This window comes from Strix aluco, chromosome 2, assembly GCF_031877795.1.
Source record: "Strix aluco isolate bStrAlu1 chromosome 2, bStrAlu1.hap1, whole genome shotgun sequence".
NCBI classification, from domain to species: domain Eukaryota; kingdom Metazoa; phylum Chordata; class Aves; order Strigiformes; family Strigidae; genus Strix; species Strix aluco.
This window is the reverse complement of record NC_133932.1, coordinates 91,324,378-91,338,604: the sequence shown is the minus strand read 5'-3', so window position 1 is coordinate 91,338,604 and position 14,227 is coordinate 91,324,378. Positions and strand designations below refer to the sequence as shown.

Genomic DNA, 14,227 nt, shown 5'->3' with positions numbered 1-14,227 from the left:
AGGAGAGGCTGAGAGATCTGGGTTTGTTCAGTTTTAAGAAGAGAAAGCTATGGCAAGATCTCATTGCTCCTTTCGACTACCTAATCAAAGGGTTCAGGGAATATGAAGCCAGACTTATCTCAGAGGTTCACAGTGATAGGACAAGAGACAATAAATAAAAGTTGCAGCATAGGAAACCGTGATTATGTATTAGGAAAATTTTTACTATGAAGGTGACTCAAATACTGGTATGAGTTGTCTAGAGAGGCTGGAGATAGACCTTGACTAGACAAGGACCTAAGCAACCTCATCTAGCTGAATCTGCACTGACAGGGAGGTTGGATAGCTGATCTCGAGGAGGAGTACAAATACTGACAGATCACACACTGTCTCATTTTTTAAGTGAATGTAACTAGCCCATAATCTTGCACAGGAAAACTCATCCAGATGGGCTGGGACTCTCTGTTAAGGAAGTAACAGTTTCAAGGTATTTGTATGAAGCATTCAGGGTGAAAGAAAGATATTTTAGATAAGTAATGATAGCCTGTTTGGAGGGAGATCAACAAGAGGATGATCTCTTATGAGGGAAGCAATAAAAAACTTTGTATATTAACACTTTATGTTTTCTTTTATTATTTCTAGGTCTTACCCAATCTGAACATGAATTATCAGGACATTTTAAGAGAATGCAATCATACTTTGCTAACTAGAATAATTAACTCATTTCATGTTAATTTTTAATACAGTGTTAAAAATGTTAACACATTTTTAACAGAATGCTGTGTGACAGAATTAACAAACTTCAGAAGGAACATAAATAATTCATTCTGCTCTGCTTTTCAGAGGCACAAAGTAAACCAAAGAAAGCAAACAAAAATGCACAATTACTTATTTAAAAATTAACCACATAGCTAAAAGGACAGTTAAAATTATGATCCATAACTGGTACAGAAGAAAACATGGGGAAATATTTTAACTGTTCTTTTAAAAAACATTTAAAGAATGTTTATTAACAACTTTGAAGTCCAACTGTGTAAAGTAACTGAAATGAAAAAGTGTGAATTAATGTTATACCTGTTTAAAACTTAGTCCCTTCTTTATTTATTTGTCCTGTTTAGATTGCTTAATTTTTTTAAAGTTATTTAAAAAACAAAACAACTTGCCATCTTCGTGTCGGAGGTACTGATTTCCACCTCTGTCTCTAGCTAACGACCATGCCTCGCCTTCATCACTTTCACAGAACTCTACCATGCTGTTCTTATCCATTTGCACCCACGTACCTTCTGAATTAGTCACCTGATGCACACACATAAAAAAGCATAATTTATTGACTTTTCAGATAATTCAGTAGCATGATTCAGCAAGTTACTATAGTATCTGAAACTCACACTCATTCCAATCTTTATATTACAAAGCAAATGTAAAACAAAAAGTTTCTTAAATTAAGGCCACAGGCTGAGGCAGATTGAAATACCAAAACTATTTATGGCATGTTTACAGTTAGGAATATTTTCAAAGATCTTAAACCTGTTTATGTTCAGAAGAAGCAAAACACCAACACCACAACTTTAAAACATCCAAACAAGCCTAAATAAAAACTTGAAGGAGATAGTCACCAAAATATGCCTTTTTATTGGTGCAGAATAGAAATATGCACAGTAGAATTATAATACCAAATTATATATGAAAAGTTTGTATGAGTACTAATTTTGTTCCTGACATATTTAGGAAATAGCATGACACACTTCATCCTTAAGCCCTTCTTAACCATAAATCAACACAGTTGGACAACTGGGAACAATAACAACAGTTCAGCAACTGAAAAATGAATACAATCAATACAGAGAAACAGAGTAATCTGTTAACTGGTTAGGTCCTAGAAAAACATTTTTTCAATGAAACAAAATTCTTTCAAAGAATATGACAAAGTAGAACAAGAAACAGAATTTTTAAGGAATACTGTAACAGAAATATATAAGCAAGCATATGTAACTGCAGTACAATTTTAACATTATTCCTATCAATGCACACATCTAAAAGGCAAACGACATAGTTGCATTAGTATTTATAATATAAACCAAGTTCAAAGGTTAGTATTTACATGAGGGTTGGAAAAGCAAACCTGTACAGGGGCAGATTCTTTTGTTGCGTTTACTACTGTTATATACTGGTATCTATGAAGACATGAACTGAAGCTACAAGGATCCATACCTCGCCCACTGCCTTGACTTTGTTTCCCAGAACTAACATTCCAATTGGGATACCTCTAAGGTTAGGGCAGCTTCTGATGTTGTGACCTGATGGGCCAGTCTTCACTACCTTGTACACTCCAGGTCCACCTCGAAGGAATGGCATATCTTGTTCTTGCATCACTGCTTCCTGTGGGCAGTGTGAATTTAGGTCTTTGAAAAAATCATCAGTATTAGACCTAGATTCCTGAGAAATTAAAAAAAAAGGCAAAACAAAACAGAACAGAATAAAACCTATTAATAATACCTTTGAACTCTTCAGATATGAAATACTTATTTCAAGACTACAATAGCTAAATTTCAAAGCTAAAAGAGATACTAGTTACATTGCTAATTTTAGTGTGCAGTGAGAACTAACTACTAGTAAATTGCATGTTAATTGAAGTCACCATGTTACTCTCCAAACAGAAGTGGTATAAATGTAACCATTTATATAAAGGGAGTATCTCCTATCTACGATTAGAGACAAATTATTTATTCTAACTGCTTTCACTAAACCTTGTTTTATACCGACATTTATCAGTATTTATACTCATTCCTCCTGCTATATTTGTGAAATTTTGTGAAAAGGTCTGGGGCTATGTAAAGGGAATTTGAATATTATCTCTTTCCAAATGATATGCTTCTTTTTTGATTTCACATTTAGAATACATTGTTAATTTAGAGTAAAGGTAAAATTATGACAAAGAGTAACAGTAACACCATAGATTCTTAAACACACATGTAAATATTAGTACATATTTATTATTTTCACTATGACAATAAAAGTGGCCTGAAAATTTATTTCACCTACTACCAATTACAGATGAAATATATACCCAAATCTGAAATGAGAAAACACTTTTTGAGTTTCCTACCAAGAGAAGTTGGTAGTTACTAAAAGCAGAGAAATATCAGCACAGATTTTTCAGCCAGCCATAGCTTAATAAAAAGGCTATTGTACAGAAAAATGAGGGACGGGAGTAATGTAATGCACATTTATAACATAAGAGAGCAAGTGAGAAGCAGGACCAAGCTCTATTATGCTTATAATGCAAGTCATAGCTGCTTTTAAAAGACAACTTGAAAGTTAAGAACGAAGTAATGCCCCATGGGATGAATCCAGTGGTTCACCTGGTCCAGTATATTGCGTCCAGCAATGGCAACAGGAGATGCTCTTTGGAAGCAGCATACAAGTATTTATTTGTGCTCTGTCCCTGATATATCAACAGCATTTAAAATCTTTTTATTATGGATGTTAGAGGGTATACCATATTTTCTTTACTGTTTATTTATGAATCTGATTTCTAGAAATCTGTTTAATTTCTTTTGAATGTGATGATACTTCCTGCCTCCACAATATCCTGTAACAACACCTTCCAGGAGTTCACTTCCTGCTGTGTAAAAGAATACTTTCTTTTATCAGTTTTAAACCAAACTTCTGCTTATGTTATGTCCTTTTTAACTAATGCAATTTCCTTTGATCTCTTTAATTATAATTTTTCCAGCTTTTTAGTATGGAAGTCTGTGCACTATGTCCAAACCAATACAGCAGTCTTTCCAAGAAGCCTTTATACAAAACTGAATCTGTTCGGTAAATACGTAAGAAAGCTGAGGTAAACCGGTTCAGGGAAAAAAAAAATCTGTATGCTTTGAAGACAATTTAAACATTGTCTAGATCTTGATATAATAATAAAGAAGTTTGCTATTTTGGGGAAAAAGATTCAGTGGAAAAGCAAGTTTCTAAATCTCTCAACAAATACGTACAACATGTTTTCATCTTCATTACAAAGTTCATATAAAAAACCCTTGATCTCAAAATCACTCCAGGGCTGCAAAGAGATTTAGACAAACACTTCTGTAGATAATTTAAACTGCTTAACTGTATGTAATATAACTTGTTCCTATAATTGTATAATTTTAAAAAAAGATTAAGAATGGGGTATTTATTAAGTATTTGTGGCTATACTCATACAAATATATTCTTATTAGATGCTGCAACTTTGCACTCTTCAATAACGGAAAACAAATTTCTAGTACATTCTGCATCAGAAAGAGAATGAAAGCCTTTATTATGTTTCTAGGCCATCTCTCTGAATTTCTCATTTGGTTCGTTAAAAAAGGAGAGTGCTACTTATGAATTAATGAAAATTCAATAATCTGCCCTGGTATTTTTTCTCTCATCCTAAAGGAAGAGACACAGATACAGCATTCGATGCACATCTGCTATTTCCTGTAAAAATAATTCAAAGTGAAACAGACTTCAAAGAATATTTAACGTAAAGTTGAGTCACAACGTACAATGTGAAAACACAAGAAAGAGTGTGAGTGTTCCTGTCATTTAACTCACCTTAGGGGGTAAAGCTTTGGAAGTCCATGAAAAAAAGTCCAAATCCCTTACTCCTTGGCTAGCATTAAAGACATTCTGAGCAACAAAGTTTAAAAAAAAAGACACATATCAACAAAGAAATGGGAACAAAGAAACACTGGAGGAAGAAGCTCTAAGTACTATAATGCAAACTTGCTCCACAAGTAAATTTACTGGTAGAATGTTTTGCAAAAGGGGAAAGTTTTGTTTTCCTTATCAAGTCACCTGAGTCCACTGCTCACTATGGCAAATCATCCATTAAACAAAAACAGTTTAGTATGTCAAAAGCTCGAAATGGATGTAGTGTGTCATGCCATTTACTGAAATTAAGAGCCAGACATTTCTACAAAGCTTGAGACTTTTGTGCACAGAAGAATCCCACACTTCTGTTACAATGAAACAGTAGTTGCTTCCACCAGAAACCACAGTTTTATAGCAAGACAATCTGCTGTTCCGAAAGATAATTTCAACTTTTTCAAGACACATGGACTTTTAGTCACCAAGTCAGAACTGAAAAGATGCAGAAGGGCTAAGCTCACTATTGTTGAAAGCAATTCATTTGCACAGAATAATTTCACCAGTTTGCAAATCAAAATCTTGGTCTTTACCAAAGCCAAAAATTTCACAGAGTGCTGTAAGGAGAAGGATCGCTAAGATTTCATCGGTTTTATAAAATATACAATGCATTTACTAAATTGTTATGAATTATCATAAACCAAATAGAGCTGTCAGAAAGACTTCACTAATTTTATTATCAATTGCCCGTACTATAGAAATCTGCACTGCCTTTCTGTGTATTTTTTCTTCCCATAGAACAGCTAGGACAGCATTTTTTAATCACTTGAAAACATGAAAAAGAAGCCATCTTTTCTCCATAAACTGGTTTCTACTCATGTCAAAGAAATTTTCACTGTTCCTGTCAAATGAAAGAATTAATGTACATATATAGTAATATTTATAAGTATTTATGACAGAATCCCTTTGGCAAGCAACCATTTTATCAATATGAACAAAGGTATCAAAATCTGATTTCCTATCACCATCCTGATAGGAGAACCGAGAGAAATCCCTGGACAGCAGCACATTAAAATTTAACAGTAGTTAAAGAAAAGACAATGAATCCTTTTAGCAGAAACATGTACAAAACACTGTTGGCATGTCTTCTCTGTATTCCTTTAAAAAACATTAACAAACATGTTAAAAGGAAGTAAATCCATGCTTCTACCTCATGATAGAAGCAAATTATCTAGCTATATACTGTTTGCAGAACTTCTGCTTACATCAAGTTTCAGTAATACAAAAACTTGCAATTTTGGCAAAACCAGAGAAATTGTCAAACACCAGCATTTGTTTAGAATTTAGTACCTCCACCCAAAATTGAAAGAGGTACCAATGCATTACTGAGATACATTTTGGGGCACCAGGGAAGGTGGGGAGAGTGTTAGATAGGAAGATTGGCAGAGTAACGGCTTATCAATTTGACATAAAATTATGACAACTACAAAAAGCCTACATCTTCTTAAGGAGAGCGAACTTCACAGGCATCCAATGTAGTTTAACTGACTGATTGTATTACTTTGCAGCACATCTCCTATTTTGTGATGGAATTCTACTGTACAGAGAAACACGGACTATCCATAACTAAGATATTTAAGTATAATTTCAAAGATCTGTTTTTGTATGCTATAAAGTTGTATGTATAAAACATACAAAAGAAACCAACAGCAGCGATTTGGGACCATGCTGGCTTGGCAACACTGAGAAGATCAAACTAGAAGCTGTCCTTTGCTCTGGGAGCTTTAGAGCTTCCTGGCTATTAGCACACTGTATGTCAGTTTAGATGAATAGACCAGACAGGTATTTGAGAATAAAGTTTTCATTCTGAAGAAACTATTACATACAGGCTTTATATTTAGTCCTTCTGCTACCATCTGTAGATTTAGTTCATTTTTTCCTTTCAAGCTTTCCCTTCCAAAAACTAGAAATAATTTCAGGAATTCATACTTTTTCCAATAAAATTTAAGGTTCAGAAATAAAAAAATTAATTTACTTCATTTGGCCACCAAAAATCAGTAAACCATTAACAAACATTTCAAATCTCAATTAATATTATTTTTCAAAGCTAAGGCTTATCTTAAACAACCCAACATAGTCCTACACTCCAATTGCTTTCCATTGTGCCTAAAATGACAGTAGAAATCTCTTACGAATGTCCTTCAACTTTCAGAGAACATTCAGCTTTCTGAGGTTCTGTGATCAAACACTGCAGTCTACATACTAATTTTGATTCTTTCTTCCACTACAATAATGGTTTGAAAAACCTGCAGTTTCTCAATCCTGCTTGCCTATGGTGGTTGGGGAATGTAATAATATAACTGGGCAACAGGGTAAAATATTCCTATAATAAAGTTTTACATTTAAAATGAAGTAACAAAAACATATTTAGAATATGATTTTTAAAAAGTCAAGTTCCAGAACTTAACCAAGATAAAATTCTATTTCTTCCTAGTGTGTACTGTTTTATGTTGTGTGTACCTTTCTACTAAGTACTGTGTGTGTAAGAATGAATACATAACTGTGTAAGGAACTTAACAAGTATTTTTTCAAAAACAGTTAACTGAATGTCACAAGACAGAAGGAAAAGTAACTACCAGGGATGGAAGCATCTTACTCGAAATAGCAATCGATTAAGACTTATACTCTCACCCAATATCTCCATCTATTAAACGATCTCATAATCAGATTACCTACAATGGACTGGATGCACAATTTTAGATCAATGGCTGCACAGCAGTTCTGTTTGCTTTATCATAAATAGTTAATGTCAATAAACAAACATAAAATGTAGATACAGTATATATGTCAAGAGGCCAAAATTAACACTGCTGAAACACTCTACTGCTTTTTCTTTGTTCACTGTTCAATTAATACAGTGATGAAACAGATAATTAAAGCTTTCTTTTTAAAACTACACTTTTTACATATTTTACAAAATATATTGAGAGATTTTATTTACTTAAGGGATGATTACAAAAAGCCTGCATAGTTAAATGTGGCCAAGTAATGTAAATGGAGTTGACAAGTCTGCACACTCATGAGCTGAATAAAAATGAAGCCGAATAAAAGTAATGTGACATTAATTTGAACAGGGAATATAATGACTAATTCAACCACTTGATTTTCCATTTGTATTTTTAGTTGCATGAGAGACTTTTTCCAGTCTGTTTCCTTCTTCTGAAACCAACACTGTTAGAACAGCTTTGGATTCCAAAAATCTTGTATATTAACAGATTTTTTTTACTACATTCTGCTCATTGTGTCATTCAGTTACCCAAATCAATAGAACAGGATGAGCAGATAGGCATTATTTCACAATTTAATCTACAGAACCTTTAGCTTTTATTAGTTAATTGAACACCTTTTGCCACATGAGCCAATCACCTCTAGAGGACTGCACTGATCAAATGTGACAACTTACAAATACAGTTCTTTTCTTGGACAATGCAGTGGAAAAAATTTTGAAAAAATGTATTTTTGAATATTCTCAACTTAGTAATTACCTTAAATGAGATTTTATTTGAAAACTCTCTACCAAGAAAACAGTATCACTTTATGTAATCAAGATTTAGCAGGAAAAATGGTTTTAAGCTGAGCTATAAAAATCAGGGCCGTACAAAAGAGTTTATTGAATTTCATCAAGTTGTGTGGTGAGTAATGCTAGAACAGCATGCAGTAAAGACTAAGGCATTCAAAAGTAAGCCACTGAACCTTGACTTTTGTTTTGTGGCCTTTAAGAAAGAAAGAAGATGTTAGAGAACATTTTTTGCTTTTTCCTCTTCTTACTACAAATCTAACCAACAAATCTTAATGCTTAAATATGGTCATAATGAAATTAGATAGCTTCAGGACATGCTAAGTCCTTTCAAAAATTTGAAAATATGAGAGAGATGCAAAGAAACCTTCCACCTGAAACTAGCTCAAAACATATCTCTTATTATACATAGCTACATTGTTATAATAGTTGCTTTTGTAAGACTTTTGCTATGTTGGCCACTGTCTGCTTACTGATCAGAAGCTAAGGCAGCATGCAACTTCTACCTTGTGACATTAAAGATGCAATGTAATTGGTTACTTAAAAGAAAATTAGGCATATCTACCTGCTCCTAATGGTCTAAATGGTATCAAAACTAATTCACAACACTGTTTAAGGAAAAAAATGGATACCATTTTATCTGAACTTTACAGAAGCAGAGGGAAATGTATGATAATTAAATGCTGGTTTTCACATTTCATAGTACCTGACCTACTTAGTCTAAAGAAATCTGAATTCTCAAGATTATATTATCAAGATTGAATGTTAGTTTTTATTTATGACAGCCATTTCCTTTCAGTCTTTTCTCAGGGAGCACAAGGTATGTTCTTCTCTAGAAATAAGTGTGTAATAGAGACATTTAAAATACATCACCCAGTAAGTTCTTGCTACCACATACATGATTGCTGAGCTCAAAAGCTATTCCCTTCAGCAAGTAAAAAAGTATTAGAAAGAGTTAAAATAAAACACAAAGAAACAAACAAAAAATCTAACAATGTAATACCCATACTGACTTATAATATTTACTGGAGTTAACTACTTAGTCAAGGTGAATCCACTTTTATCATGGGTGAAAAGGTAAATTTCAACTGCTGCATACAAATATTAACATTTCATGAAAGTACTGTTTAGCAATTTTCTAATGAGTATCAATTTCTAAGGCCAAAAATACAAGCATGGCTTTAAGCAAGCTTAAATTTTTTCCATGTTTTCATACATTCTGCAACCAACTAGATAAATACACCTGTCGCCACAGTGTTTGAGTGACTGATGGCTGAGTCCAGAAATAATTTATTTCTCAAATGCAGTATTAAAGTCATTCCCAAAATAATCTCTTTATTGAAAGAAATCTCTGAATAGAATTAAATCAGCAAATAATTTATAGACTAGAAGGTGAATAGGAAGAAGATATAGTCACACCATATAACACTATTTGTCAGAACACAGGTTGATGCCACAGAGGATTTATGAATTGCCAAATCTGGCTACTAGCAAACAGCCCAGTTTCACTGGAACTGGGAATATCTCAGTTCTTCTATCATTGGAAAACCACAAACAGGGTCAGATTACTGGCTGCAGGTGTTTAATCCAGCCAAATATTTGTTAATTGTATTGAACTGCAGCAGCAGCTCAGCTCACTCATGTAAGACGACAAATCAAATCTAAACAGCAGTATTTGTAATTAGATCCCGTTCTCACATTCTGCCCTGAAGAAACCAAGGTACTGCCCACTCTGGGGAATGCACAAAATCAGATGAGATAGAAAGGCCTGTATTTTCATAAAATTTTTGAGAAACTGTGGTTTGGCTAATATACTTTTTTCCTTCTGTATCTTGTTTCCAGAAAAGGTGTAACCTTTGAATTATAGTGAGGGTGATCACCATTAAAGTTATCCAGATAAGTTATTCTTACTCTTATTATAAATTCAATTTTTTACTCAGTCTTGATGCTCTGGGATTCTTTGATTAGCTAATAATCGATGACTCAAGGATTCAGGTGTAAAACTCACAAAAAATATACACCAAAACCAACAGAGCCTAAAGAACTTTCAAGTTTTTAAAAATAGCCTCAATTCCATTGATTCACTGAAGGCTGCAAGCCTCTTCTGAAATCATGGCATCAGTGGACCACTTTACAGACAATGACATCTTGCATCTGAAACAACTGGTGCAGACCACAATCTAATATGATTATACTTTTGTACACAGTTATAGCGATCCTTGCACTTTTGTTTCTCTTCTAGAAGAGGCTTCAACATAAAAAGCCTTGTACCTTTCTACACTCCACCCTCATTACACAATAGCCCTCAAAAACACAAACACATATAAGGTAGTATTTGGTAATTAAAATATTGTTTACCTCAGGACTCATTTGCAGCCTTAATTAAAGAAAGTCTTGTAATGAGGATAGAGTGTACTGTCGGATATTTTTCAAAGGCACCTTTTACTTACGTCAACAGGCACCAGAAGGCTCTTGCCAAGATGCTGGTTAAAAGAGAGACACCAGGCTTCAGTGTAACCATTCATGTTAGGAACATACTTCTTTATTGTCTCATCATTCAGCCTCAGCCAAACACCATCATCATTGTGGATCTATGGGAAACAAGCAACAAAAACGAGCCATGCCCTCCTGTAACTGTTCCATAGCTAGTAAGGATTGACAGACTCCAGACAGACAACAGTAGCAAGGAAGTAATGATTTTCACTATGCTGATAGAATGTAAGAAGTAGTAAAGAGCAATATCGACAAAAGCAGAATTTCAAAGCAATGGGAGACATATGTTTTTAGAAGGCAAGGTGCAAAGATAAATTTAAATCAGATCATGCAATAATAAGAGTTGCTTTGAGAGAAAAGAGGAAAGCAAGCCAAGCCTTCATAAGCTTCATAAGTTCCCCACTTTCCATTTTTCCACTGCTGATATAACTTTGCAATTATTGTAAAAGTGAAGTAAATTGCAAAAATATTCCTTGTATATGAAGTTATATTGTAAGAAAAATACATGCAGAGTAGTCTAACACACTAGTGAACTTTCAGAAGTGTAAGTGAAAGATGTAATGAAAATGACACCTACATCTGAATTTTTGTGTAGAGTTGAAACAGTAAGTCATGAACAGCTAAATCCTTAGACGTATTATTGTAAGATGAACTCTAGGAATTTTGTTTCCTCATATCAGAGTCTCAAAAGTTTGTTACACAGGTTTCCAAGTAAGTAAATTAAAAGGAAATGACAGCTCAAAAAACTAAATTAGTGAATATTTAGATTTTTGTAGTTTATACTCTTATATTCTTAAGTTGAATATGTCAACACATAAACATGAAAAAAACATTATTTGCATGAATTAACTTTACATTTTAGCCCAATTTTCAACAAAAATGTCTTATTAATTACCTCGTCAATGAAAGTGATGGATCCATTGACTTTCACTATGCCTATTTGCTCACTCTGAAGGGAAGGGTGGCTACGGATACGAAGCCCTGCACTGTCCTTGGCCACAAATTTGCGAACCTAAGAGAAGCAAAGGAAGACAGTAAGGAAGAAAAAAATTGGAACAGAGCTCTCAAAGAGTAAAAGGAAATAGGTTTAACAGATACCGAAATGCTAGTGATGAGATGGCAGTCTTAAGAGTTACAGTTTGTTGCTAGTTTCCCATGGCTGCTGTGTATAACTTCAATTCTTTATTATAAACAATGAAATCATAATGTTTAAAAGCAACCTAAAAGTGCATTGACTCAGTCTTGGAAACACCTGTTATGCCACTCAGTATTCAGTACAAGCTTCCAATCCTTTTAACTGTTGCCCCAGCCCTTCCACTTTATACATTCTTCCAAGTTTCAAGGGTTTTGCCTTTTCAAATTTTGTATTTCTAGTAACTGATGAACCTGGGATTACTGGTTCTCATTTATGCTACCATAACATTCTGTTTAGTCAGTTTTGTGGCTAAAATTTGGATATTTTCCTTAGCTAAAGTGTTTACACAGAAATAGAGTTTAGAAACAGAAATAGAAATTAAATAGAAAAAGAACAGATCTGTCTTCTACTTTATTTTTCAAACAGCTATTTCAATAGTTTGTCCCTTTTTCACTGGCAGGTTAGATCAGATGCTCCTTGTTACTAGTTTGATTTAGTACAGCCCCCAAAATATCCCAGTTATTATTCACTATCATTTTTTTTTTTCCATCATTCAAACACATTATCAGGCACCTGTCCCACAGAGAACAAACACAAGCCATCCTTTTGGTCTCTGGTTTTAAGAAGTGCATATATTCTATGCCTGTGGTATGAAACCTATTTCTTGGAAGGTTACTTTCAAACTCCACATGTAAAACTGAAAGAAGTATCAACTGCAGTATGGATTCAATCTTTAACTTAACATAAAGCACGGAATGATGTGGAAAGAATAAACTCAGGAAAAGGTAATGAAAGGTAACAGTTAAGTGCATTAATTTTTTTCTCCCTAAAGAAATTATTTATTTTAAGAAATGGTATTTATTTCAAGGTTAACTTTAAAAAAAACCCAAAACGTAAGCATGTAAAGAAGTTCAAATGTAATTTACTCCAAAACGTGCAAGGTTTTGCTTACTAACAATCCTGTTACTCTAAGGATTTAGATTTGTCTCAACAGGCAAAACTAAGACTTCCAAGGTCCTTATAAAATTATAAGGCTGAATCACTGCTGACAGCATTCTCAACATTTCAAGCATATAAACAAAGCCTTGCAAATTAAGGGTCCCTATATTAATTACCCTAAAATATTACTGCAGAAAAACATATGACGGGTTGGCTAGAACGTGGATTAAAAACTTGAGTGTGAGTTCTTCCTCTAAATTCAAGATTTAGATATGCACAGGCCTGGAAAAAGCATTTTTCCTCTTTGCAGCAGCTAACTAGTTAATGGAAAACGCCAAGCTGTAACTACAAACTGTTTAGGGATCAGAACCACTGACACACAATACAACAAAAAACAGACGAAAAGTTCTCTTATGCTTATTTCTGACCATCATGAAAAACTTAATTGTTTGAATCTTCTGATATAGCACCTCTTTGCTTGGAATATTTCTCTATGGCACAACTGTTCAGTAGCTCTGTTCTGTAACACCCCCATAGTCAGTTCTTCCATGAAGCCTACACAAACTGGATTCCAACTAAAAGAAGTGACTAATGCAGAAAGGCTTAATAATTAAGATGTACATCTCCCTTACTGTGTGCAAGCAGTTTTCAAGAGCTTTGTTGCTGTGGCTTCTTATTTGGTGAATCTGAAGAGGTACACTTTGCAGAACAGAAAGGTACGTTGTATAGGATAAAGCAATCTTAAACAAGGGAGTTAACCTTCTGTGAACGGATGCAAAAAAACATGCCCTGCCCAGAGCTTTTGGATTTGGTGGGGGTTTTTTGCAACTGATGTTAGCTCGTTGTTCAGTCATGGGAAGACAGTAGAAACAGTCAAAACATGTTAGTGACTACTCCTTCTGGTACCAGTCTTACCGCTTCCCATTCAGCTGAACTAGGACTGCTTTCTAGTTGGTTCCAACTACCGTGAATTACATTACATAGCTTGAAAGTTGTTTCCCTCAACAGGATGTGGAATTTCCTGCAAATCAGTTCATTTAAGTTCCACAGCCAATGAGGAGGCAGCAGTTCATATGGATTGTATTCTCCAGGCTGAATAGAGATCACTATGATAAACTCCTTTACCAACTTGGATGGACAAGAAAAACAGATTTTCACCTGACTTCAAATAAAAGACAATGAAAAAGTCAATACAAAATCATAATATAGTATCCATTTTCAACTTGAGATTCAAGTAAGATTTGACTAGAAAATTGGAATGTTCCACTGCCTCAATGGAATTATTTTGGTGTTTCTAGTTGAGAACAGATCACCGCTGAAAATGCGCTGTTAGTGTCCTTTGGTTATAACTATCTGTAATTTCGGGCTGACAAAGAAGAGGAAGAAGCTTCTATAGCTAAACTAAGCCCTTTTTCTCAGTAAAACATGATTTGGTATACTGGACTGTCTCTGACTGATACATGTCTAATCTGCATTCTTGGCTTCAGAAGCAT

At 34.1% G+C, this 14,227-nt stretch overlaps 1 protein-coding gene across 21 annotated transcripts in view; it reads right to left on the bottom strand.

Annotated features, from left to right (window-relative positions):
* The window catches only part of MYCBP2 (MYC binding protein 2), a 204,488-nt gene that overhangs the window by 55,888 nt on the left and 134,373 nt on the right, over positions 1–14,227 (bottom strand). For 14 of the 21 annotated variants that reach the window (XM_074815495.1, XM_074815477.1, XM_074815481.1 and 11 more), the window contains 5 exons: positions 11,556–11,672; positions 10,618–10,758; positions 4,558–4,632; positions 2,191–2,415; positions 1,143–1,275 (listed from right to left, as the gene is read on the bottom strand). In XM_074815495.1, coding sequence (XP_074671596.1) covers positions 1,143–1,275; positions 2,191–2,415; positions 4,558–4,632; positions 10,618–10,758; positions 11,556–11,672 — 691 coding nt within the window. The remainder of the gene's footprint in view (positions 1–1,142; positions 1,276–2,190; positions 2,416–4,557; positions 4,633–10,617; positions 10,759–11,555; positions 11,673–14,227) is intronic. The other 7 variants (XM_074815479.1, XM_074815492.1, XM_074815483.1 and 4 more) reach the window with 6 other exon arrangements.